This window comes from Branchiostoma floridae, chromosome 10 (assembly GCF_000003815.2).
Source record: "Branchiostoma floridae strain S238N-H82 chromosome 10, Bfl_VNyyK, whole genome shotgun sequence".
In the NCBI taxonomy this organism is placed as follows: Eukaryota; Metazoa; Chordata; class Leptocardii; order Amphioxiformes; family Branchiostomatidae; genus Branchiostoma; species Branchiostoma floridae.
The window spans coordinates 23,890,753-23,915,753 of record NC_049988.1 but is presented as its reverse complement, the minus strand read 5'-3'; the positions used below and the strand labels follow the sequence as shown (position 1 = coordinate 23,915,753).

The 25,001-nt window shown below is 42.5% G+C and overlaps 2 protein-coding genes across 3 annotated transcripts in view; both read right to left on the bottom strand.

Moving 5' to 3' along the window:
- Positions 1 to 18,039, bottom strand: part of LOC118424400 (neuronal acetylcholine receptor subunit alpha-2-like) — a 23,836-nt gene extending 5,797 nt beyond the window's left edge. The window contains exons 1-3 of one of the 2 annotated variants that reach the window (XM_035832955.1): positions 17,923 to 18,039; positions 1,510 to 1,649; positions 179 to 333 (exon numbers count right to left, since the gene is read on the bottom strand). In XM_035832955.1, coding sequence (XP_035688848.1) covers positions 179 to 333; positions 1,510 to 1,617 — 263 coding nt within the window. In that variant the 5' untranslated portion in view covers positions 1,618 to 1,649; positions 17,923 to 18,039. Of the gene's footprint in view, positions 1 to 178; positions 334 to 1,509; positions 1,650 to 13,273; positions 13,575 to 17,922 lie in introns of those variants that run through there. The other variant, XM_035832954.1, reaches the window with a different exon arrangement.
- On the bottom strand, positions 16,593 to 25,001 carry LOC118425128 (neuronal acetylcholine receptor subunit alpha-4-like). The gene is made up of 11 exons (XM_035833947.1): positions 24,996 to 25,001; positions 24,254 to 24,263; positions 24,029 to 24,088; positions 23,735 to 23,883; positions 23,271 to 23,315; positions 22,861 to 22,970; positions 21,590 to 21,797; positions 20,004 to 20,438; positions 19,062 to 19,216; positions 18,325 to 18,445; positions 16,593 to 18,041 (listed from the first exon to the last, which is right to left on the bottom strand). Exons 1-11 carry the CDS (start codon positions 24,999 to 25,001, stop codon positions 17,901 to 17,903), a joined length of 1,440 nt encoding a protein of 479 aa, XP_035689840.1. The 3' UTR covers positions 16,593 to 17,900.

The window sequence follows — 25,001 nt, the reverse complement described above, 5'->3', positions numbered from 1 at the left end:
CAATGTATTGAACATCGTCACAAAATTTGCATTGTTTTTTTTTTATCAATGGATTAATTATTGACTTCGTTGGACACGTGCCCCTGCAAGTGGATCAACGTTGTTTCTGTTGTTGCATAGGAACACATAGGGCGTATAGGACATGTTTTGGCTAGCCCAAAAGAATTTACCCACTCACTTGTTGTACAGGAGCACATCGGGAACCCAGATCATGTCCGACGGGACCTTGAGGTACTTGACGCCGTCGTACTCGTCAGGGTTCCACGTCAGCTTGTAGTCGTCCCACCGCTGCTTCAGCCACACGCTGGTCGTCAGAACCTGGTTCTTTTCGTCCTGAATCAGAAAATTGAAATTGATAACTTTAGATGCAATTTATACCCTATTGTCATTTGGGTGGGCATGGTCAAACCTTCTTGTACCGCTACTTCATTGGTACACAAATTGCTGTCCTGAGCGTTTAGGATTAGTTTGGGTACCATCCAATTTCCACCGCTGCTTCAGCCACACGCTGGCCGTCAGAACCTGGTTCTTCTCGTCCTAAAGCGGCAGGAAATTCAACGCTAGTTCACCTTTATCCATGGGGTAACCTATATTCGTTTAAAAACAAGGTATTTAGGGATGTAAGCTTGTAGTCGTCCCACCGCTGTTTCAGCCAGACGCTGGTCGTCAGAACCTGGTTCTTCTCGTCCTGAAGCGACAGGAAAGTTATATCGATAACTGTAGCTGTAATTCATGCCCTTTACGAGGGCAAAGTGAAGTCTTCGTGTACCGCTACTCTGTATGGTACACACTTTGCTGTCCTTGCCCATAAAGCTGCGGTGAACGAGAGGAACGGTAGGGGGCGCTGTAAGGAGTGATACATCTGTCCGGATATACGAAGTAATGTATTTGAATGCATTTGATAAAGGAATGTGTGTTTAACATACCATAGAAGGCAGTAGGATAGTAGACAGTGCATAAGTGTAGATCATGAGTAAATTGCTGATAGACATCAATGTGTCAGTACTAGCAGCAAGCGTGTTAGCAAACATTTTTTTACGAAAGGTGTTGAAGGCCTACGTCACAATTCCTTTCCGGGTCCAAATGGGCTGTTTGTGGAAACGAAAAATGACAGTTTTTTGCCAATATACAAAAGCAATGACGTTGAATAATTTTTTGGGTCCGTTTTGTGTTTTTGTTGTCTTTTAAATTGTACTTTTTGTCCCCCAAAAACTACCCGGACGGACCATTTTTTGGAAATGTGACGTTAGCGGTAGAAGTAGAAGCCGTTTAATTGCACACCTCATTTGCCAGCACATTTCGTGCAATTATCCGGGTGGTGCAACAAAGCGAAGTTATCCAACTACACCGCACCACCATGGGCTTTGAGGATTCCATGCTACTAACAGAAGTGTGCGATTAACCGTTGTGCAATTAACTGGCTTCTACTGTATTGTACGTGCGTACTTGAAACAACAAGTAGGCAGACGGAATACATGGTGAAGATAGTCTTTCCTATGCAACACTTACCATATCAATAAGTTGAGATAAAGAAATTCCAAAGTTGACGGTGACTTTGTCCGTAATGTTCTTCACGGGCCGGGGAAACTTGTGATAAACGTCAAAAAGGTCGGACATGAGCCGCTCACTTGCCCCCGTTTGCGATAGTCCTGTAGCGAGAGAGAGAGAATGTTTTACAATTATATTTTGATGAATGCTAGACTAGATGGAAAGGAACTTTGGCACACGCATTCCTACAAGAAAAAGCAGATTTAAGGAACATGGATCAGCGACGTCAAGGAGTCGTCAGGAAGGACGACGGCCCAGATTGGCTGACCAGATTGGCTGACGACCGTCAGAAGTGGAAAACCTTCATTTTGTGGACAGACTCAATGCCCCTACGGCTACCAGCTGTGGGACTGAGTGAGTGTGAGTGAAGATTAGATATCCAGGGAGTAAGATACAACAAATAGCAATTACTCAAGCATTTGTACATGGTTTTGGAAACAGTCAGACGTATCAGACAACATCCGTTATCTTTCATCAGTGAGACTGAAGTAATCTTTCGGAGAGCAGGTTCTATACGAATTAATATCTTAAATGATTTGAAGACAATGACTGGATTCCAGACCTAGGAAAAGATACGTGAACAGTCATATTTAGGTGCCTGACAACGCACTCAACGCTTTGTATTGTGTATTGGTTTCGTAGGCCAAAAGGCCAACTGTTCTAAGAATGAACCACTGGTTTGGTTACAGGTTTAATAGTAGGTCAGCCGTGACTACATAAACAATTGTAGCAGTATGGACGAACATGAAACAAGCCTGTGTTGTCCGTACTGAGAACAGCGGAGCCTAAATAAAGAATCCATAGATCACTGGATATAGAACATATTGAGCCAATAGACTGGACAATATACGGTAACTTAGACCCTCTAACTCCTCTGGTATACAAGTTACGTTAAAAAGTTAAAGTTGCCCATACACCTGTAACAAATGCTAAGGGGTGGTGCCCATATCCATTTCTTTAGCCCTTGCTCCAAACAATTGTGCAAGCCACTACAACAGGGGGCTAGCTAGTCCATTGGTATTGATGTGTGTTTAAAGTCTCTTGTCGGTCGGGGATCGAACTCAAGACCTACCGAATGGAAATCTTTGAAATCTTTATTCAGTATACCACTTCGCAGACTTGAAACAACAAAGTCTGAATTATCATGGTATTCACAGACGTACACACACCTTACTGGAGGATTATTCTAAGACTTAGAAGGTTGTTAAACCCTCCTTATATAGTACAACATTTAATGGAAGGCGAACACTCAACCCACTCGGCCATTGCACTATTGCAACCGTATAAATACAAGTTGGTCTATTTGGCAATTTCTACTATTTCCGCCCGCCCTGTAGAGCCCGGTAGAGACTACCCACAGCAGACACCACCGCCATGGTTCCCATTCCTGACATTACTGTGGGCCAGCGGTAGGAAGGGTGAAACATGGGGGTCATCCGGACTAGGGTTTCTTATATGTTTACTGGTCCTCTTGCTATCTCTACTTTAAACTGAATAGTGTTTCAAAAGTGACAAAACAAAATGGTGTTTCAAATCACCGATAAAATTATATAAAACACGCAAAACCTTGTCTATTTATTCATTATAAAGGTTCCTATGTTTTCATAAGTAATTCTCGACTGGGTTCACCAGAGTAGCGTCCTTCCTATGTACGGTGTGTTCTGTCATGTTTACGTGTCTGTCAGGAACCGTCCTTCACGTTTCACTATTTATGTGTAATAGAGCGGCTTATAAAGAGATTTTAAATAGTATACAATATAAAAACACTGTTTTGACATAAGTCCAATAGGTTAGCTTTCATCAGTCTCTACCTAACTCCGTAGGTTACCTTCCACAGTTTAAAGCTGCCACGTGACATATGTAGCACCTTGACCTATGACATAAAATCTCCATCTTTGACGTTTTGAGTTTGACCTTCGAACGTTTGCGACTGTGAAATCAAGGAGGAGGTTTTATCTGGTCTCCTTGGTGAAATGGGCACTGATTTTGTTTATGACGCTTCAGTTTTTATGTGATGTATTGTATGTTGTCCACTGGTGTCTTAACTCTAGGTGAATAGTTTGTTTTACATGTATGGTGGGCACCCTTGGAAAATTCAAAAGTTCTAGGGGCCACCCACCCGTTTTGAGATGAATAAATAAATACAGACTCCCTGAGTAACAAAATGTACCCCATATGGCCGTCTAATTTTGTATGGCATACTAGTACCATTCTGTCTATTTGGCCAATTTCTTCTATTTCACAGCAACCAATAGGGTCTGGTAGCGGCTCAGACCAGGCTTAACTAAGCCAGACTGGGTTATAAACATAGAGGCAAGATGGTCCAGACAATATCACATGTCATTGTCCAGCATTAATGTTAACGGTTTGTATTGCTTTTATGGCTCATCGACCAAAACGTGCATTAAATCCTCACGTTTTCGCGTCACAGGTATGACATAAATACACAGAGTCCCTGAGTAACAGAATGTACCCCATATGGTCGGCTAACTCGTCCGCCATACTAGTACCATTCTGTCTATTTGGCCAATTTCTTCTATTTCTCCAGCAGCCAATAGGAAGTAGTAGTGGTTCAGACTGGGCTTAACTAAGCCAGACTGGGTTATGAACATAGCGTCAAGTGGTACAGACAATATCATCTTTCATTGTACATTATTAACGGTTTGTGTTGTTTTCATGATCATGGCATTTCGGCTGAAACGTGGTTCAATCCTCACTTTTCGTTGCCACGTAGACATTATAACTAGAAAGGCAACATCTTCAAGAGAATGGTTTTCCCTGTAGCCTTTTGTCAAGCTACTCGCATAGATTTCTAGGCCCGCACTATACAGTGTTGTGTGCGAGAAGAAATGCATGTTCTTGCTATCTTGGTCATATTTATACATATCAATTTGCTGATGCAGTTCTAAGCTCTGATTGGTTCACGGCATATCTAAGCTCTGTTCGGCTCCAGACAGAACACAAAAAAGAAGAACACATCAGCAGACATAGAGGTAATACTGTAAATGCACTTAAGTTCGCGGGGATTTAATTTCGCGGTAGCTGGAAAATGGACTTTTCGCGGTGGTTTTAAATTCGCGGTGAAGCGGCCGCCGCGAACATTTCTGCATTTACAGTATTGTCCAGACGATATCCTGTTTCATGTTTTCAACAACAGCAGTAAGTTGTAAGCTCTGACTGGTTTACGGTAGTTCTAAACTCTGTTCGGCTCCAGACAGAAGACAAAAAAGAAGAACACATCAGCAGACATACAGGTAATATTGTCCAGACGATATCCTGTTTCATTTTTCAACAACTGTAGTGCATCTTGCTTCAATGTATATGCCTTATCCGTCGATGAAGATAAGACATCCAGGTAATAAGATATGCCAAAAAGCAGTTACTCAAGCAACTAGACATGATTTTGGAAAATGATATCTAGTTGCTTGAGTAACTGCTTTTGGCATATATGTCTTATCAATTAAACTGTGTATCAACTACCCACGTTTCGCAGCCACTGATACATGTGAAATACTGTTTGTGGTATCCAGCAGCAGGGATCAGGGTGTTAATTTCAACTCCAGACTAACATATGAGCCAGAGTTCTCCACAGGGGACGTGAAACATGAGATAGAAAGTGCAACATATTTGTGACACATGACGGTAGAAAGTGCAACATATTTGTGACACATGGCTGTAATCTGAGTTAAAAGGGTGCACCGGTTGCTCACTTGAGAAGAAATGTGAATATCTTATTTACTTATATGTTGCTGTTTCGTCCGAATTCTAGCGGGTTGCCTTCAAAGAAAAAATAAAGCCGGCCCCACTAGATTTGCAACAAAAGTAGGAGTTACACATATATATATGTACATCGCTTTATATTTGTGTTGTTGTTTCAATTATGTCGAGCGGGCTGGTCTAAAGAATGAATAAATGCTATCTATCGTACATGTTAGTTCCACTGGCGCAAAAAATATGTGTTTACAATTGTATGCAAAGACATTCAAGAGAGAGCACTATTAGTTCTTGCTTTAGTATTATGAGGATTGAGAGCATGAGTTTTGTGAATGACGGTTTGTTGAAAATATGAACGTATCCGTTTCTGTACCAGATGAATGTTGTGAAATGTAGCCATCCCAAGGGCAAATGAAATATAAGCTGGTAATGTGCAGCATCTGTACCTATATAGAATTCACAACCTGAATGAAACGACGGTCAAATGTACGTGTTCCTAAGAAATGAAAAGAGGCCTTTTTGGAAGGGGTGCCTTTTGAAGATTTGTTTGCATCATTCGGGGCTTCAAGGTTTGGTGCCAATCCCAGACTAAGTTAAGAGAATCAGCTCGCCCCAGGATATTTGAAACATGATCTGATGAATTGCAACATATGTAGCGATATATCACCACCAGAACCAGCTGTTTTGTTTATCTTCATTTTCTATTTCCATCACTTATATCTTATCTAATTGTTCACTATTCCAGATATACGAAATATTTCGAACGTTCCATTTCGTCAATGTTCATTTAGGAGGGTTTAAAAAAACCAGAGTACGATCAGAGAGGGATAAACCTATAGAGATATGCATGAGGTATACCAAACTGTCCTGCACCGTAAAGAATGATTCAGATGCCCATTTACTATTGTCTATTGGTAAGTTTCAAACCTTTTTGACGCGCCAGGATTTGTCATCTGGGACACGGTCACATGCTTTGTGGCGTAGCTGTCCTATTCATTCTAATTTCCCATTTCTCATAATTTATTTTCTACAGGGTAGTTTATATAGCAATTTGACACATAAAAACATTGTAAATATCTTGTTTCTTTCGTAACATATTGGCTATGTATATACCTTTTAAAATCGGACGAGCTTGCGATATACATGTATCATGAAATGTGCATAGCAGTCCAATTTATATTTCCGTTTTTGTGCATCATTTAAAGTATGACTTTTCGGTACACATAAATAGCTGAACATTTGTTTCGTCCGCTGGCTTCATTACAAACCTGGATAAGTTTGCGACATAGATGTATGTAATGATACATGCATCACACCCTGTTCACAGCTGTGGGTTTCACGCGACAGTTCCAGACTGGTAGTCGGAAAGTTGAACCTTCTAAAAGTTTCCATTTACGCACCATAAACACTCACCACACGGATTTGGGATTAAGTTTCTCTCATCGACTGTACATTTTTTTTGTTATTTAGAAGTCAAATGAAGGACATGTAGCAAACCTGTTGTATTTGTCATTACTAATCATAAATGTCACAGTTAAACCGCCACATGTAAATAGTTTATGGCGTCATCAGTTAAATCTAAACGATATTCAAACCATTCGTCGGTTTCTGTTTACAAGCTATGAACGCTCACCACATGGTGTCATCTCGTGTAACCTCTAGAAGCCAGATAAAGAACATGTAGCAAACTTGTTGCATCTGCCATTGCTACATGTCACTACTACACCGGTAGACGTACAGTCTATAGTATCATTAGTAACATTGAAATGATAACCAAGTCTGCCATTTGATCCATCTTGTAGTTTCTGTTTACAAACTACAAACACCCTCAGCACGCATTTGGGGTACAGTTTCTCTCGTGAAGTGTAGCATTTCTCCGGCACACCCCTGTCCTTCAGGGGTCAAACGTGCAACATGTTACAAATTCGTTCCTTGGGGACCGCTACAGAAGCATATCACACCGATACACACCACGATAACGCTACATTACTGTGATACTGCTACATAGTTTGGAGGATTATCGGGTTTCGTGCGAAGGAATCGCCACAGGGTATGGCTCGGTAGAGGTCTATATCACTACATGTGTTCGGCAACGCGCTTGTTGTGGTGGTTTACAGTCCTGTTTAACCTAACCTGGAGGTCGCGAGTTCGAGTCCCGACCCGTTGGCCTGATGGCGCTCAGCTAAATATATGCAGAGGGTTGAAATTCTCGCGGTAGGAAAGTCAAGGCCATGTTGCTTGTGGACACGATGTATTTGAAATCTCTCTCCCTCTCCCTCTCTCCCTCTCTCCCTCTCTCCCTCTCTCCCTCTCTCCCTCTCTCCCTCTCTCCCTCTCTCCCTCTCTCCCTCTCTCCCTCTCTCCCTCTCTCCCTCTTTCCCTCTCTCCCTCCCTCTCTCTGCTTGTCTCTATGTCTCTCTCCCTCTCTTCCTCTCTCCCCTCTCTCCCTCCCTCTCTCTCTCTCCCTCTCTCTGCCTGTCTCTCTGTCTCTCTCTCCCCCTCTCTCTCTCTCTCTTTCTCTCTCTATGTCTGTCTCTCTGTCTTTGTGTCCCTCTGTCTCTCTCACCCCCCTCTCTATATATATAGTTGTGCATATTGGTACCTGGTACCTTGGTAGGGGCAGCAGGCAGTGGATGGGGAGGAATGGACTTTGTCTTCCAAGTTTATATACTATTTGTAATATTTGTAATCATCAATAAATTTCAGTTATCTCGGACATACATCGGGGTGATATTTCAAATTACGGTTGCCATACCTAAACAATTTCATTATTTTGAGATATTAAGTCACTCTTATGAGCCCATTTTAATGATGTCACTCAACCATATGTTACACGCTGTTGTAAAGGGTGAGGGGACTGGGCTTTCTTGTTAAAAAGAGGATGAGAATTTCCACATTTATACATCATCTGTCCCTAATGAGTAAATTTTATTTCAGTCACCTGAAATTAATGATGACGAATTTTGCACATAGAGGCAACCATATGTGAATCAAATGTCATCATCAGTATCAGATACCGGTCCAGGATGATGAGTCCATTTGGACGATGAGACATGCTGCATGCTCATTAATCATCGATATCTTATCTAGTACAGATAAGTGGCGTCGGATGGTTGAGTGCTTAGGTTTGATGACGCGAGATATCGAGGGGTCGCGAGTTTGATTCTTGACATTCCAGGCTAGACGTCGTGTTCTTGTTTGTGTTTCTGTTTTGTTTGAATCTTTGTTTATTCATGACTGCTCAAATCGGCCCGCAAGCCGCTTTTCATTGAAGTCATGAGGGAAGAGGCAAGGGTCAGACAAAGTATATAACAGAAATACAATTTACATCGTTTAAAGTCATTATAAGTGTTGTCTTGGAAAAAAGTTTACTCACTAGCAACTACACAGCCTACAACTCAAAACCGTCCATCGGGGAGACTGTATATGAAGATTTAGATGTGTTCTTGTAAGTACTACACAGAATAAAACTCCAAATGTGCATGGATGGGGGGGGGGGGGTAAGTGTAGTAGAAGAGGAGGGTTGGGCTGCACCATCCATTGCCGTCCAATGTCGTGCCGCGCCACAATCCAATGCCAATCTCTTTGATGTCTCATAATCCATGCTTATTAACCTATATGGTTATCATGTAAGACCCTCATTAACCAAGTTATCTAGTGTAAATAAGAGCAGATGGACCCGTCTGGCCGTCCCACAGATGACGGATAATAACACAACCTTAATCAGTCCGCTATTCCGGTGATAACTATGATGACAGGGAACCGCAGGGTTAGATTTAAGACGTCGGAAAAGATCACGGCATCTCACAGATGTCTTATTACTTATCTTCAGGCGCAAGACATTCAAGACATTCTGATCTCTTTCTTATTATACTGCCCGAACGAGGCTTCCAACTTATAGATATGTTCAGTATTCACTTCTGTTAACTTTATTTAGACTTCTAACAGTTACTTCTTTACCATCATAACTGTTCAAACCTGCCGAAGATCGATATGCATCTGTAAGAAAATGCCTACATTTTCATAACTACTCGTATAACAGGGGACCGCTGTTACATTAAAGGCGTCGGAAAAGATCACGGCATCTCACGGATGTCTTATTACTTATCTTAAGACGCAGGACATTCAAGACATTCTGATCTCTTTCTTATTATACTGCCCGAACGAGGCATCCAACTTATAGATATGTTCCGAATTCACTTCGGTTAACTTTATTTAGACTTCTAGCAGTTGTGTCTTTACCATCATAATTGTTCAAACCTGCAGAAGATCGATATGCATCTTTAAGAAAATGCCTACATTTTTGTTCTGTCAAATTTCTATGTTCTTTTGTATGAAAATGAACCGGTGATAACTACTCGTATAACAGGGGACCCCTCTTACATTAAAGGCGTCGGAAAAGATCACGGCATCTCGCGGATGTCTTCTTACTTATCTTAAGGCGCAAGACATTCAAGACATTCTGATCTCTTTCTTATTATACTGCCTGGAGGAGGTATCCGACATACAGATAATTCCAGTGACACTTCAGTCACTTCGGTTAACTTTATTTAACCATCAGACGGTTCAGAGATATAGATCTTTAAGAAAATGCTTACATTTGTCAATTTGCTTAAATTTGCTTAAAATGCTTAAATCTGTCAATTTTCTATGTATTTTTTGTATAAAAATGAAACAGTAGCTTCCGCTATACTATATCCTTTTGTACTATGTATATGAAATGATATGTGTTGATAGATTTTTAGGACTCGGTGTAATCTGTATCTCTGGTATATTTTATCTGACCCTTACCTTCGTCATGACCTTAATGAAAAGCTGGCCGATTTGAGCTTCTCATGTATAAATGAAAACAAAAAAATATGAATTAATCTCTATATAAAAAGCAATGGCATGGGTAATCAAATAGCAAACATACCAATGACAATTTCCTTATTGAAACGAAAGACACAGTTCGATGATTATTACCTCCTTGTCCCTCTTGCGCCATTAATCGACATTTGCATTCGCCATTTTCAAATCAAATCAACTTTACAACAGAACCCTGGTGATTAGACAAGGCTGGCGTCATGTTGAGATTTGTCTGACCCAGATTCCAGATTTGGTACCCTACTCTCCAAGCAGAGGTTAGGCTCCGGCTGTTTTAAAACATTTTTGTAGTCATTTTTATCGGGCTTTCTATTTTGTATTTTATCTTGCTGTGTCAAATCCTAACCTGGCGTTTGGCTGGCGTACTTCAAGAAAAATGACAAAATAGAAAGCCCGATAAAAACGACAAAAAAAAAAACACGTTAAAAAAACTGCCGGAGCCTAAACTCTGCTTGGAGAGTATTGGTACCGTACTGTAGCCATTCTCCCTTAGATATCAAACGTCAATAACGCAACCAGAGAAACGTCATACTTTGCTCGTATCTTAGCCTTGGTCGGATTCCATTTGGCGAAATATTCATCTGGCCCATTTCAAAAAGAGCTTCGACGTAATTATCTAGGAAAATATATCATAAAGTGTAATCCAGTCAAGGGTTGAATGTGTCTCAGTGCATCTTTTTCTGAATAACATCCATGAAAAAATCTTTGTTCAAGATCGTATTTTAATCAATGCACAGGTTCTGTATTCCAAATTCATGTTATTGTGCTTATTGCAAATGAACAAGTGACTAATGAATGTCTTTTGTGATCCTGATATGTTGTCTTCTGTAAGATTCTATTTCAGTGATGTTGGGTTTAACATTTTGTATGTCATTTAACAATGTAGCAGTGGTAGAAATAGGCATCCGTGAATCTCACAAGACTATGATCATATCTACACAATGTTCTTAATGTCTGAGTTTTGAGGCATGTCTCTCTGCTTTTCTTCCCCCTTTTTCAAACCCTCCTTAATTTCCACTGCCTCCACAAGTAAGCAATGAACAAACATCCCGTATACCCCCATTGTGTGTAATGAATCTATTCGATGATTTGAATCGATAGATGTCTTGTACACACAAAGTGCAGCCTCCCAGTCAGCCTGGTAAGGACACTGTCTATCCACCCAGCTTACAGCTGGAGAGATGCCCAAAGCACCATAAGGTACCGCGAGAAACGTCAGATGTGACTTATGGTGTGCTCAGGGGCCGTTTATGCGATTGGATTACTCTTCAATAAGATGTACCCTTACCTTGAAAGTACTCTCCAAGCAGAGTTAGGCCCCGGCTGTGTTTTTTAAAACGTTTATTAGTCGTTTTTAGCGGACTTACTATCTTGTACTCGTTGATGTTAGGTCGAGAGATATCAAGAAAGAGTATAAAATAGAAAGCTTAAAGCAGGATAAAACGACTAAAAAACGTTTCAAAAAGACTGTAGCCGAAGTACAACATCTGCTTGGAGATTACCACGAACGTTCGTCTGTGTTGTTAAATGGCAATATGAAAGAAGATGGGATTTCATTTGACGAAAACTTCAGATGAAACTTAGAGTAAGTCCTAATTCATTAGTAGCATTTGTTAGAATTTAGTTTTCTCGTAAGATGTATGCTTTTATATTTTATATGGGATTTTACATGTGTTTATAGTATGGCATTTTGAATAATTGCGGTGAAAACAAAACAAACACTTTAAAGCTAAAAAGGCGCTCAAAATTAGTCCACATCTACTGTACGAGTATCATTCTGTTGGTAATAAAAACCAGTCGTCCGCATGACTGATTTTGTGGTCACCATCCATTTAATCTGATTGCCCATCCTCTCATGTGGCATTTGTTTGACTTGATAGACTTTCAGTGCGTTAAAACGTACATGCCATATCATATCCTACCTTATCGTATCATATCATATTGTATCATATCATATCATACTCTTAACCTTCGGATAGGGCACAGTATATTGCATATGGGATCTGCTTCCCGAGCAAGTGTCCATGAGACATGTTTAAACACCAGCTACACCTCTGCTTGAAGATAATAGTAGTAATATACCTTATTATATAGATAAGTCATCTGTTTGACAGGATATTGCCTGTCATCTAATTATCTCTTCTGTGGTATCTTCTTTTGGTCTTTTGAGAGATTTAGAAATGGGAATGTCAAACGTATATAGCGAGTCAAATTGTTATAAGTGTGTGCTGGTTTTTTAATGATCTTGCGGTAATATTGGACAAGTCATCAGCAAAAAGGAAGTTTTTGTTTCCAAACTCACATGAGTATGCTCAATTTGTTATCAAGCTGTGTTTTTGTCATAGGGTCATCTTGAGAGAGAGTGTATTACAAGATCGTACAAAATACATGTTCTACCAAACATCTGCTTGCGGTGATTTTAGTGGTAATCCAGAATCAGTGGTCCGCACCAGTACCCTAGCGCCCACCCGTCCGTGTAACCTGACCCGCCCGTGTGTAACCTGATCCCTTCAGCCCGTCCCGCGGCATGTGTCCGTGTGGTGCCACCAGTCCGCGCCTTCATTAGCCGCAATTATCCCTCTATTCTTAGCCGCACATTCGGCCCCGCGGAATGACGCGCGGTCACCGCCCTGAGAGTCGCGTGGTGTCCGGTTACATCGGGCCCCGCGCAGAGCTATATTTGGCGCCAAGATTACACAAACCAACATTGCTAAACGGCCCATCATTTATGTGGCGCTTTTTAGTCAATCTGTGCAACATTGTTGATAGAGATTTTGCATGATTATTTTGAAATAAAAACCCTGACTTTTATTGTGCTAATTTTTGCAATAAACCAAGCGACTAACGGTTGATATACAACGAAAAAATAGCATTGAGCTGTTACATGAAAATTTGACACACTGTAATGCTGTAGTTTATCATGCCTCTTTAAGGGTATTAGAGACTACAAGAGTGAAAGTTGTCCTCAAACTGTCACTTTCGTTGCACTGAACTATCCAAAGCAAACGTCCGCGCCATGACGGTCATGTTTAGGCAAGATCACAACATAGACCCACCCTACGCCCCTCCCACGTCCTTAAACCCTACCTCAACAACTTTCCTCACTTTCGCTCTTAACGACTCACTTTCACCCGTTAACACTCACCTACGTCCACCATAGAACAGACGATGACCGCGACCGTTAGAACCGACATGTTGGACCCCCACCACACCAACATAGCGCGTAAACAGCAAGTTGAACAGCCTCTACAAGACAAACACGCAGTCCCCTCAGCTGAATGGCGGGAGTGCCTCAGATATCATCATGCCTGGTGTCGTCTGCAGGCCTGCCAAACAGACCGCCTCAGTTCCCGCCAGGCGTGACGTATCACGTACATCCGTGTTCTCTACTGCCTTCCTGTACAATCTGCAGATCTCCTCAGGAGAGTCCCGGCATCCCGCTCCTCCAGCTCATAACCCGGTAGCCAGTCTACCGTGGCTTGGCAAGGTCCTCTTCGGGGCAGATGACGCTCCCTGCCGACGGTGTAGTCTTCGGCACCCGGTGAGAGTTCTACACCAAACCCAACCCTGTAATAAAATTCCCCGGCGTGAGCTAATGAACTGTGCGGGCACCCCACACTTCTAGCTCCGTAGAGATAGCGACGAGCTCCCGATGATGTGGTTACTACAGCTCCTACAGCTGGGAGATGTCGGACATAGCTGTGCTGCGCGCTGGGACGGTCTGAACCAGATTCCGTGGTATGATGACAGTCCGGTCTCGCGTGCACGCCCGGGTCGCCAGACTGGGGGTATAAATGGCGGTCCCGAAGGCTCAATTTCTCTCGCTGTGACCGGAGCTCCTCCGCTATCGATGTTTGGACAGGAGAGCAGAGCGCTCTGCACTCCGTTTGTTTTCAATGAGCGATTATAGAGTTTGATTTTGTAGCCTGGTATCCAGCAGTGTTATAGCTCCAGATCTGCAGAGCCTTTTCTGTCCTCTCTGCAAATAGAGAACAGAAGAGACTCGATAGCTATAATTCGGCTGGATACCAGGATATTGCTTTTGCTCTCTAGTGTTGACATTCCAAGTCAGGGTTCAAGTTCGTTCCTTGTGCTGATATTATTACTAGGAGCATGAAAACTGTCGATAATTGTCATTGTCATTGTCATTGTAATGTTGCAAATGTCAAAGATGACTAGATTTGCTCGGCTTTTCATTTGTTCCATTACAAATAGTGTGAATGCGTAGTCCCTGTACTATCGATGTTTGTACGGGACAGCAGAGCGCTCCGCACTCCATTTGCCTTCAATGAGCGATTACAGAGTTTGCTTTTGCTCTTTAGTTTTGACATCCCGAGTCAGGTTCAAGTGCGTTCCTTGTGCTGATACCATTAATACGAGCATGAAAAAAAACTGTCGATAATTGTAATGTCACGTTTAGAATGTCAAAGAGACGACCAGCACTATAAGTTTGGTCGACTTAAATTTCTGACATTATGAATAGGGTTTAATCGTAGTCCCTGTACTTAAGTACGTGAAAACGTCGATAATCGCGATGTTTTGTGTTGTAAGTCAAAGACACTTAGTGGATGAAGATACGTCATAAAGACCACCTTCCTTTCGCTGAGCAACCGAAGCTTGATTTGTATGATCCTTGATTTTATAATTTCAATAGAATTCACAATCATCATCATCATCAGTCACTGGGTTCTGCATCGACATATAATGACAACAAACACAGCAAAATGTAAGTAAAATTAGTACTTAATGAAATTTTTTGGCTGATCTTAGTTGTCTGTAATATCACCTTTCCTCTAGGACGGCACTCTCTCTTGTTGTCTTTTCAGTCAGACTTTTTATATTTTGCGCTGTATATTCAGTATTTAATTGTAGGTTATACACATCCTCTAGTTCTCAGTGAGAGCGCAGCACCATCGCCGTCTAGTAAAAAAGGGCGTGAAATTTAAGCCCCTCTCCTTCCCTTCTGACCTTGACAGTGATGCATACGTGACCTTGACTCTTCATATTTGACAGCCAAGGTTACCCCAGAGGTCAGACACGATGCCCGATGCCCGACAAGTTGAGCCAGTGCAGTTCCGGCCGTCCGTATTTAAGTAAGAAGCAATGTCGCAGCTGACTTCTCTCTCACGTCATTACCAAAAGAACGGACTGATATACAAGGTCGAGTTCTATATCCATGTACAGCACAGTCGCGTTCAAAAGGCATAAATTACTACAGAACACTCCCCGCTGAAGTTAGGCATGTATCAATTCTACGGCAGTTTACTCTGCCTTAAATCACACGTCTCATGTAACATCGTGACCTCTGACCTGCAAACCTTATTTTTGAATTTTGGGGTTTTGACCTTTGACATTTGTGAACTTGAGTTATGGACACTAATTTTATTATTGAATGTAACACATTGTTTCTCTTGTTTACATGTATGGTGGGTCAGTGATTGATGCCGTATAAGTAAGAGGCAATGTCGCGGCTGACTTCTCTCTCATGTCATGACCAAAGGAACGGACTGACGTGCGGCATCCAAGGTCGAGTTGTAACCATGTACAGCATCTATAGGCATAGGGTTGGGTGGTAAACGTCAAGCAGATATAAAATCTCGGCTAGGTTGTAACATCTTCTTGTTTTCAAGTGTTTCAATAGCTGAATATTTTCTCCAATGTATGCCCCTCAGTAATGTTATGCCTTTTCTGGTGAATACAAAGTAACGAAGAAAGCAGAAAGGAAAACTGTGAGAAAAATATACTCGAAATGGGAAAAAAGGTACGGTTTGCAAAAATGTTTTGGGTTATATTGTAACATATTTTCACTCGTGCGCTTCATCAGTTGCTGCGTTATGGCCAGTTTACTTCCCAATCTACTTTTCAACGTTTTCACGAGCAAAACGAAAGACAGCAAAAAAGAAAAAGGAAGACAGAAAGAAAGAAAGAAACACTATCAGAAAGATAATACAGACAATCAGTGAACAGGCAAGTGAAATGAACCTTAAGCCACTGTTTAATTTGATTTGTCTTGGATAATCTATCGCCGTTCCAGAGCCTTGACCTAAAAACGCTTGGTTGATCATTTATCGATCGAATATGAAACGAGCTATTTTCTCGTCATTTTGCTATAATTGTGTCATTTGGTGCAAATTACGCAGCACAGAAGGGAGACGGCCCACCCTGTTCGCAACATCGCGTGCTCTGGTTAATCGCTTTCTAGTTTTTATTTTGGTTCGTTCCGGATGGGTTACAAACCAAACAAACAGACTCCCTAGCCTCTACCAGGCTCCGTGGATCGGTGTTCTGATTGTAGAAATTGGACAAATAGAGTCAATAGTACGCTAGGGGAGTCGGCCGGCCAGTCATGGTGAGGATAATGTTTTACTAGCTGGCCGACTCACTTAGCGTACTAGTCCAATTTCCACAATCAGACCACCGATCCACGGAGCCTGGTAGAGGCTAAGACCCCCCAGGTCCGTCCCAATACTGAGTTTAGTAGGGCGATTTCCTAACATTTAATCCGTATTTGTTCAGAATCCTAAGTCACCTCATCGCAAGACACGCTCCATTGATTTGATGCATAGCAAGGCTCAAGTGTGTTTAATGTACGGCCCAATGTAACCCCTACTGTAGGCCCTACCGATCTATAACCAGCTGCTCCCGTATGTTACAAGTCACGCATAGAAATCACAACTAACCAATAATGCTAATTTATTGATTAAAAAAAACGTTATTTATGTTTTTGACACAGTCTCACCACACGCTCATAGTCTCCAAACAGATGTACTGCTTTTGTACGTTTTCCAAGAATTTCTGTCCGTTTCGGATAACGTAGTGTAAGCTTTTTAAGGCGACGTGTGTCCACTTAAATGTACAAAACAAACCAAAGAAAAAGAAACATCTGCTTGGAGATGATTCCTTCATACTAGAGGCAACAATCGTCATGCGAACCTCCCTAAGGATAAAACTTACCTTTGATATTTCACGGATTTACTTTCAAACACAAACATTACCAAACCAGTAAATTCAATGAGAATGGATATCTACATGTGTGAATAGTAGTACGAGCTATGTTATTCCTCATAGATTTGGCATCATAAAAATCTCATCACTTTTCAGTCAATGGCACAATGTCAAATTCGTCAAGTGATGTTAGGTCCATGGCAGTCATTTCGTATCCTTCAACACAGGATGAGAAGTGCTCTATGATCTTTAGATAATTGGCACTATCATGTTTCTTCCAGATGTTTAGGAATGTCTTCTTCGTTGTTTCGTCACTGTCACTTTTAGGTCGTCAATAGGTGATCACGCAATAAAACATGTCAGAAAGTGTGATGACGACCACTTCCAATGTCCACAACATCTTTCTGTCCATTGTTCAGGTGTGTTGTAACATGATGTAGTATTATTGGTTAGTCGTCCGTGGTGCTGTACAAGGCAGTGCTGTGAGGTGTAGTTGTGATCTCAGCTGTCGTCAATGGAACTCCTCAGCCGGCTAAACTCCTTCCCAAGCTAATGATACTATCTTTATGCCACAGCAAGATCTGCTTGGATATTAGTCTAGTTTTGCGTCTCTTCATGGGGAGGTTCAAACCGAAGTTGATGAGTTCCTACAAGCATGTTGGGTCCGTTAGTAATGCAGCACTGCGCAAGTTCGAGCCGTTTGACGAGCGATGGTGAAGAATGCAAGTGAGGTTTTGCAGCAGTTGGGTATCAGTGATGCAGCACTGCGCATGTCCGAGCCGTTTGGTGAGAAATAGTGGAGAAGGCAATTTTACGACAGTTTGGTGTCAGTAGGATATCACGACAGACCTGTCGAAGACGAATGGCGGCAGGAAGATGACGAGGGAGCCAATCAGAGAGATGAGGAAGAAGACCCACATGAAGAACCTGTCCAGCACCAGGCCGGCGTACTGCCAATCGTCAGACAACTGTAAAAAGAAGATAGAAAAAAGCTTTGAAACTGTATTCAGAAAATACCTTGCAGCCAGAGGCTGAATTGCGTATCTCTTATAATCGCTGCCAGTACATAGAAAGCTTATAAAAATCAAAACGTATATAAAAGAAATAATATCATATGAGTAAAACTGTCACATAAACATCATTAAAACACGAGATACTAGGTGACTTCTTTGTATGTGGCACTGCTAAGGTACTAACTTGAGGACAGTGCTACATTGCCTTCGTCCGTCTAATGAAACAGGAAGTACGTACCGACGAGTTGAGCATGTCTCCCCGGAGGCTCTTGGCGATAGCGTTGATGTTCTTCACGGTAGCGCGCAGCTCGGGAGAGATGGGGTGCTCCTCTCTGTGCAGCTGCAGGTTCCTCGTTAACCTGGACACACGGGGGAGAGTCCTGATTACACCACAATAAACTCTCACGTCTATGACTCCAAACCATTTAGAAGTCAAACCCAACCCGTTTGGAAATAGTTATCACTAGGATAACTTACAGCAATGTTTATTACAGCTCATTGTCACTGCTATGCCTGCTATGTTTCCACCATGTACTTGCAATTAGCCTCCGAGTATGAACTTGCAAATAAACTTTTTTTTGAAAGATATCTTAACGAGTTTGATAACGAGTTTTACTCTGCAGATCTGGTAATTCTAGACTTTTGTTGGATTTGTAATGGATTCTAAATACATTGATTGAGCAACGAACACGTCGCACACCTGTTTAGTCACTTACTAAGAATATCCTCAGAAAAATTTTCACATATCAGACTCATCAGACGGGGGGCGTTACAAACTTTCGATCACCTTTGAGTTTGACCCACCTCGTAGATCAATTGGGCTAGTTACCTGGGAAATCGGGAATGGGAATCGGGTGTTTGTTGCGTCTGTGCTGGAACTTGGAAGGGCTTTTTTCTCAATGTACAACCTTGATGTGCATTATTAAGTCCAACATGTTCACTAAAATTGTGCGTATTTAACAGACTAAAGCGAACCTCGGGCTGCCCCTCGGCCTGATGCTGGCGTACACCGTCTCGCCCTCGGGCAGATCGTCCAGCACGTCCGCCTGACTGTTCAGGAGCATCTCGGCAACCTTGTTACTGCCGGGTCTGGTCATGCAGAGGAGCCGCGGCAGCACTTGTAACAACATCTACGGGAACAAACAAACAAACATATAAACAAGCAGTCTGGTGGTAACCTTGCTACCTCTGGGTCTCGTCCTGCACAGCAGCTGCGACAGGACTTGTAATAGAACCTATAGGTTATACAATACGTGGAACGTATAGTCGTAGGCGTGTCAAAGCCTGTAGGCTGTACATATTCTATATACATCAATGATAAGGGGTTTCATCTAAGGATATTCAATGGTTAAGTAAAGATACAGCATGTATTTTGGCCACCTTAACGAATGCAGGAACGTTGCGGGAAGGTCACACCATAGTTTCAATGGCCTTGACGACACCGTAAAGTTTTCTTTCCGTAGTTCGGAAAGTCTGCTTAAACATTCGTTTGTGTTAGAAGGAATTGTTACTGACCTTCCTGGCCCACCCCGGCATGGGGTCCGTCCTGTCGCTCAATGCTCTATAGCTACGCTCACATCATCGTCAATTGCATTTGGCATTTAAAATGCTCTAAAGGGTTTGGTTTAGTTGGTCACACTAAAATTCTACAAGAAACCAGAACTAGATCTATAAAGATCTAGATACAGACAACAGCTAGGGCAAAGAAAAATCATGACTCCAGGCTGCAGCAGCCCTAAAAGTTTTCATTATGATCAGCAAAAACTATTAGCAGAAAGATAAGAAGCTATGTTTTTTTTTCTGATATCATAATGTTATTTTGTGCACCTCCCTCCCCTCCAGAAATCTTTTAAAAGCGCCATCAGATGAAATACATTTTCTGGATAAGCAAAAAAATGAAGAAAAAAAAATACTGACCTTCCTGGCCCACCCCGGCATGGGGTCCGTCCTGTCGCTCAGGTGCAGCACGACAGTCGTCACCACCACGGACAGGATGACGCACACCGTCGTCAGGAGCAGGTACTTCCCTAGCAACGGCACAGCCAATGACGTGGACGGGATGATCTTCACCACAACCAATAGGAACACAGCTAACGACAGCAGGATGGAGATACACAGCGTGATCTTCTCACAAGCTTTAGACGGCAGGTAGAATACCAGAAGAGACAAGAAGGTGAAGAGGAGACACGGGATGAGCAGGTTCACGGTGAAGTACAGCGGGAGTCGCTCCAGTACGATGTAGGCGGTGATGTCCACATACGGCGGGCAGCACTCGTACGACAGGACGTGTCTGTACAGAGGAGCGCTCATGATCACAAACTCTCCGTTCGCCAGGAAATTGGACAGGTCCACCTGTGAGGAAGAAGGAAATGGCTATGATAAATAGATAAATAAATGATAAATGTCTACCTGTGATAAAGAATGAAATTGCCAGGCTAAGAATGTGATAAATCTGATAAGTGATATAAATACTTACGATAAGTAATGTGAGAAATGATAAATGAGCCTGCACAAGTACCAACCCATAAGTATTTTTTAATCGCCAGGAAAAGAAAAAAAATGGATAGGAACGATATCTATAGTTCAAATTTCTAGCCTCAGGTTTGCATCGGCATTTTCTGTCGAAGACATCACCATGCCCTAAACCTAGATATGCAACTTGTACTGTTCACAGTACAAACGTGGTATGTTACTGCTGTTGAGGTGGTTTACCCCCTGGTATGCAAACGAAGCAAACAAACAAACAAACAAACAAACAAACAAACAGATATGTATTCAAAACTCTCCACAGTATTATATCATACACACCACTGGCTCTATCGGCACCATGTCCACCACTGTGGCGTCATACGTCCACGTGCCGAACAAACAGACAAACAAACAAACAAACAAACAGATATCTGTTTAAAACACTCCACAGTAAATATGCCACACGCACCACGGGCTCTATCGGTACCATGTCCACCACAGTGGCGTCGTACTTCCACGTGCCGAACAAACAAACAAACAAACAAACAGATATGTACTCAAAACACTCCACAGTAAATATGCCACACGCACCACGGGCTCTATTGGTACCATGTCCACCACTGTGGCGTCATACGTCCACGTGCCGAACAAACAAACAAACAACTATTCAAAACTCTCCACAGTATTATATCATACACACCACTGGCTCTATCGGCACCATGTCCACCACTGTAGCGTCATACGTCCACGTGCCGAACAAACAAACAAACAGATATTTATTCAAAAACTCTCCATAATACGCACCACAGGCTCTATCGGCACCATGTCCACCACTGTAGCGTCGTACGTCCATGTGCCGAACAAACAAACAAACAAACAAACAAACAAACAAACAGATATCTATCCATCATACACACCACAGGCTCTATCGGCACCATGTCCACCACTGTGGCGTCGTACGTCCATGTGCCGAACAAACAAACAAACAAACAAACAAACAAACAAACAAACAGATATCTATCCATCATACACACCACAGGCTCTATCGGCACCATGTCCACCACTGTGGCGTCGTACGTCCACGTGCCGAACTTCATGGAGCAGTTCTGACGGTCGAACGGGAAAAACGTTACGTCGATGTAGCAGTAAGACTTGTAAATCCCCGCTGGAGTCCAGACCACCGTGCCGTTATAGAACAGGGTCGCCTTGGTGAAGGACGAGACCTCAAACTTGCCATCGGCACTGTAGAACAAAGAGAAAGAGAGAGAGAGAGAGTTGCTAGAGATTCTGTATCATGCCGTTATGGAACAACGTTGTCTTTGTGAAGGAGGACACCCAAACTTGCCTTCAGCGCTGTAAAAAAGACAGAGAGTGTTGTGGAATGAATGAATGAGAGAGTCACTTGGTGAAGGAGGATATCCCAAACTTGCCGTCAGCACTGTAGAAGGGAGAGTGGAGGAATGAATGAATAAGAGAGTCACCTAAGGATGAGTAGGAACTGTAGATCCCTCCTGGTGTCCAGACCACCGTGCCGTTATAGAACAGGGTCACCTTGGTGAAGGAAGAGACCTCAAACTTTCCGTCAGCGCTGTAGAACAGAAAGTTTAAGAGAGAATGGATGAATGATAGAGTCACAAAAGGATAAGTACGACTTGTAGATCCCCGCCGGCGTCCAGACAACCATGCCGTTAAAGAACAGGGTCGCCTTGGTGAAGGAGGACACCTCAAACTTTCCGTCAGCGCTGGGTAAAGAGAGTCGATGAATAAATGAATGAAAGAATTACAAAAGGATAAGTAGGAGCCGTCGTCTAAACTACCGTGTCGATATAAAACAGGGTCGTCTTGGTGAAGGACGAGACCTCAAACTTGCCGTCAGCGCTGTAGAACAGATAATGATTGAATGAGAGAGTCACAAAAGAATAAGTTGGAACTGTAGATCCCCGCCGGCGTCCAGACCACCGTGCCGTTATAGAACAGGGTCGCCTTGGTGAAGGAAGAGACCTCAAACTTTCCGTCAGCGCTGTAGAACAAAAGGTTAAAGAGAGTGAAGGAAAGAGAGTGTCACTAAAAGGATAAACAGGAACTCTAGATGCCCCCTGGCGTCCAGACCACCGACCAAGAACAACAAGTATGATATAAAAGACACCAAAGCACACAAAGACGTAAAGAGGATAATCATGGTCATTATTTGTGAATATTTTTACGAATACTCCACGAGTAATTTTAAGTATATTTCTATTCTTCGTTTCCACAAACAGGCCAGCCTGGTTCGGAATGTGAGGTTAGCCTAAGACGATTTACTTACTTGTTGTAGAGCAGAACATCCGGGATCCAGATCATGTCCACGGGAACCTTGATCCGGGTGATCCCGTCATACTCGGCAGGATCCCACGTCAGCTTGTAATCCTCCCAGATCTGCGGGCACAGCAAAGTCATATGAAGACCATACTATGTAACGATACATGTTTTATACTACCCTACTTGTCTCGTAACTGATTATACGCCTCATGTTGCCTTACTTGGCAGGATTCCACCTTGAATTATAATCCGTCCAGGTCTGTGGGCACCATAAAGGTGGGCACTATGACAGCATTTGCACGTACTAACCTAAACTACGCTGCCAAGTAGGTGAAATATTTGCCTGGCGTTCAGCAGGTCGTGAGTTCGATCTCGGCATTTTAAAACCTTTTTTTACAATGCAATGAAGACTCTCACCTGCTTGAGCCACACACTTGTCGTCATCACCTGGTCCTTCATGTTCTATAAGACACAAGAAACCATAAGATGCAAGTCAATATAGTTTTCAGAAGATCATGTTAACAATTCAACAGTCAAAGAAAGCATCATTTTCACCCAGAGAGATTTTCGTCCGATTGACTGACCATATCCAACTTTTAAGTGCTTACATATTAGGGTAGAGATTGTGGTGTCGCAGAATGGCGGATTCTCCCGGTACACATTGGGAACAGAATCGCCGGTACAGTCGACGATTTTTCCAGTAGAGATCTCGATGTGAACTTCGATTGATCGCTATCCCTACAGTACCGTTAGAATAATCGATTTTGCCAGATTGCAATCTCTGCTCCAATCTCTCTCTCTCTCTATCTAAATATTCTTTTATCCATCTATCTTCCGCTCTCTCTTTAACATAACAAGTAACGAAACAAATTTCTCCTGACCAGCCCGACGATCTGTGAGAGTGATAGCCCGAACTTGACAGAGACGATGTGGGTGGTGTTGGACACGGGCCGGGGGAAGGAACTGTAGTCCGCGAACAGGTCCCGCATTAGCTGCACCTCGGGGTCGCCTCCTTGTACTTGAACACAGCCTGGAACACAAACAAACATCATGTAAACAAACAAACAAACAAACAAACAGGTCCCGCACTAACTGCACCTCAGGATCTCCTCCTTCTACTGGAACACAGCCTGGAACACAAACAAACGTACAGGTAAATAAATAAACAAACAAACAAACAAACAGGTCCCGCATTAGCTGCACCTCGGGGTCGCCTCCTTCTACTGGAACGCAGTCTGGAACACAAACAAACAGGTAAACAAACAAACATATAAACGGGTCCCGCATTGACTGTACCTCAGATCAAAGTCTCCAAATTCTACTGGAACTCAAACAAACAGGTAAACAAACAAACAAACAGGCCCCGCATCAATTGTACCTCAAAGTCTCCTCCTCCTAACGGAACACAGCCTGGAACACAAACAAATTGGTAAACATCTAAATAAACAAACAACCAGGTCCCGCATTAACTGCCCCTGAGGGTCTCCGCCTTCTACTGGAACACAGCCTGGAACACAAACAAACAGGTAATAAAAAACAGATAAACAAACAACAGATCCTGTACTAGGCAAACCTCAGAGATCCCAGCATCACAGCGCGGAACAGAAATAAACCAGTAAAGAAACAAATGTATGGAGACATTGTTCGTTTCCTTTGTTGAGCGAATAGCATTGTCTACCTGTAAGCCAACAACGACGAGACAGCCATGAACGTTCCATTACTTAATGCCAAAGCCTTTCCCGGTCCGTTTCCTTTTAATCAGTCAGGTCCATGTCCGTAAAGTCACAGTAACACATGACCAGCCATGGCCTGTAGACCTTGTCTAGGAGTTGTGCAAGGTCATGTGTGGTTAAGGGTAGGTATTTAGATACGAGGCTTAGGCGGCCTACTGGTCTTTACAAATCAATGTGGGGGATAGCCTTGATCTGTTTGGATGTGATCAGTGGACAAAGCTGGAGGTAAAATTATTGATTGTGATCGATTTAGTCTAGTTTTTGGAAGGGTGGCTTAGTTTAAGCTTCTTGCGATATTCCCCTTCTCCTGCACCTGTTTGTATGTATTGCTTTTGTGTTGTGTTTCACGTATTTTCTTGTGCAAATAAATAATAGATAAACAAACAGAATAGGATGCATTCCAGGCTACCGTCAT

What these genes read in the sequence shown, in the direction of transcription:
- LOC118425128 (XM_035833947.1), bottom strand. An exon ending in TGGTGCCGATAGAGCCTGTG is followed by an intron (nt 20,439 to 21,589) that starts GTGTGTATGATG and finishes TCTTCCTCACAG; the next exon opens with GTGGACCTGTCCAATTTCCT. An exon ending in GAGACATGCTCAACTCGTCG is followed by an intron (nt 18,042 to 18,324) that starts GTACGTACTTCC and finishes TTCTTTTTACAG; the next exon opens with TTGTCTGACGATTGGCAGTA.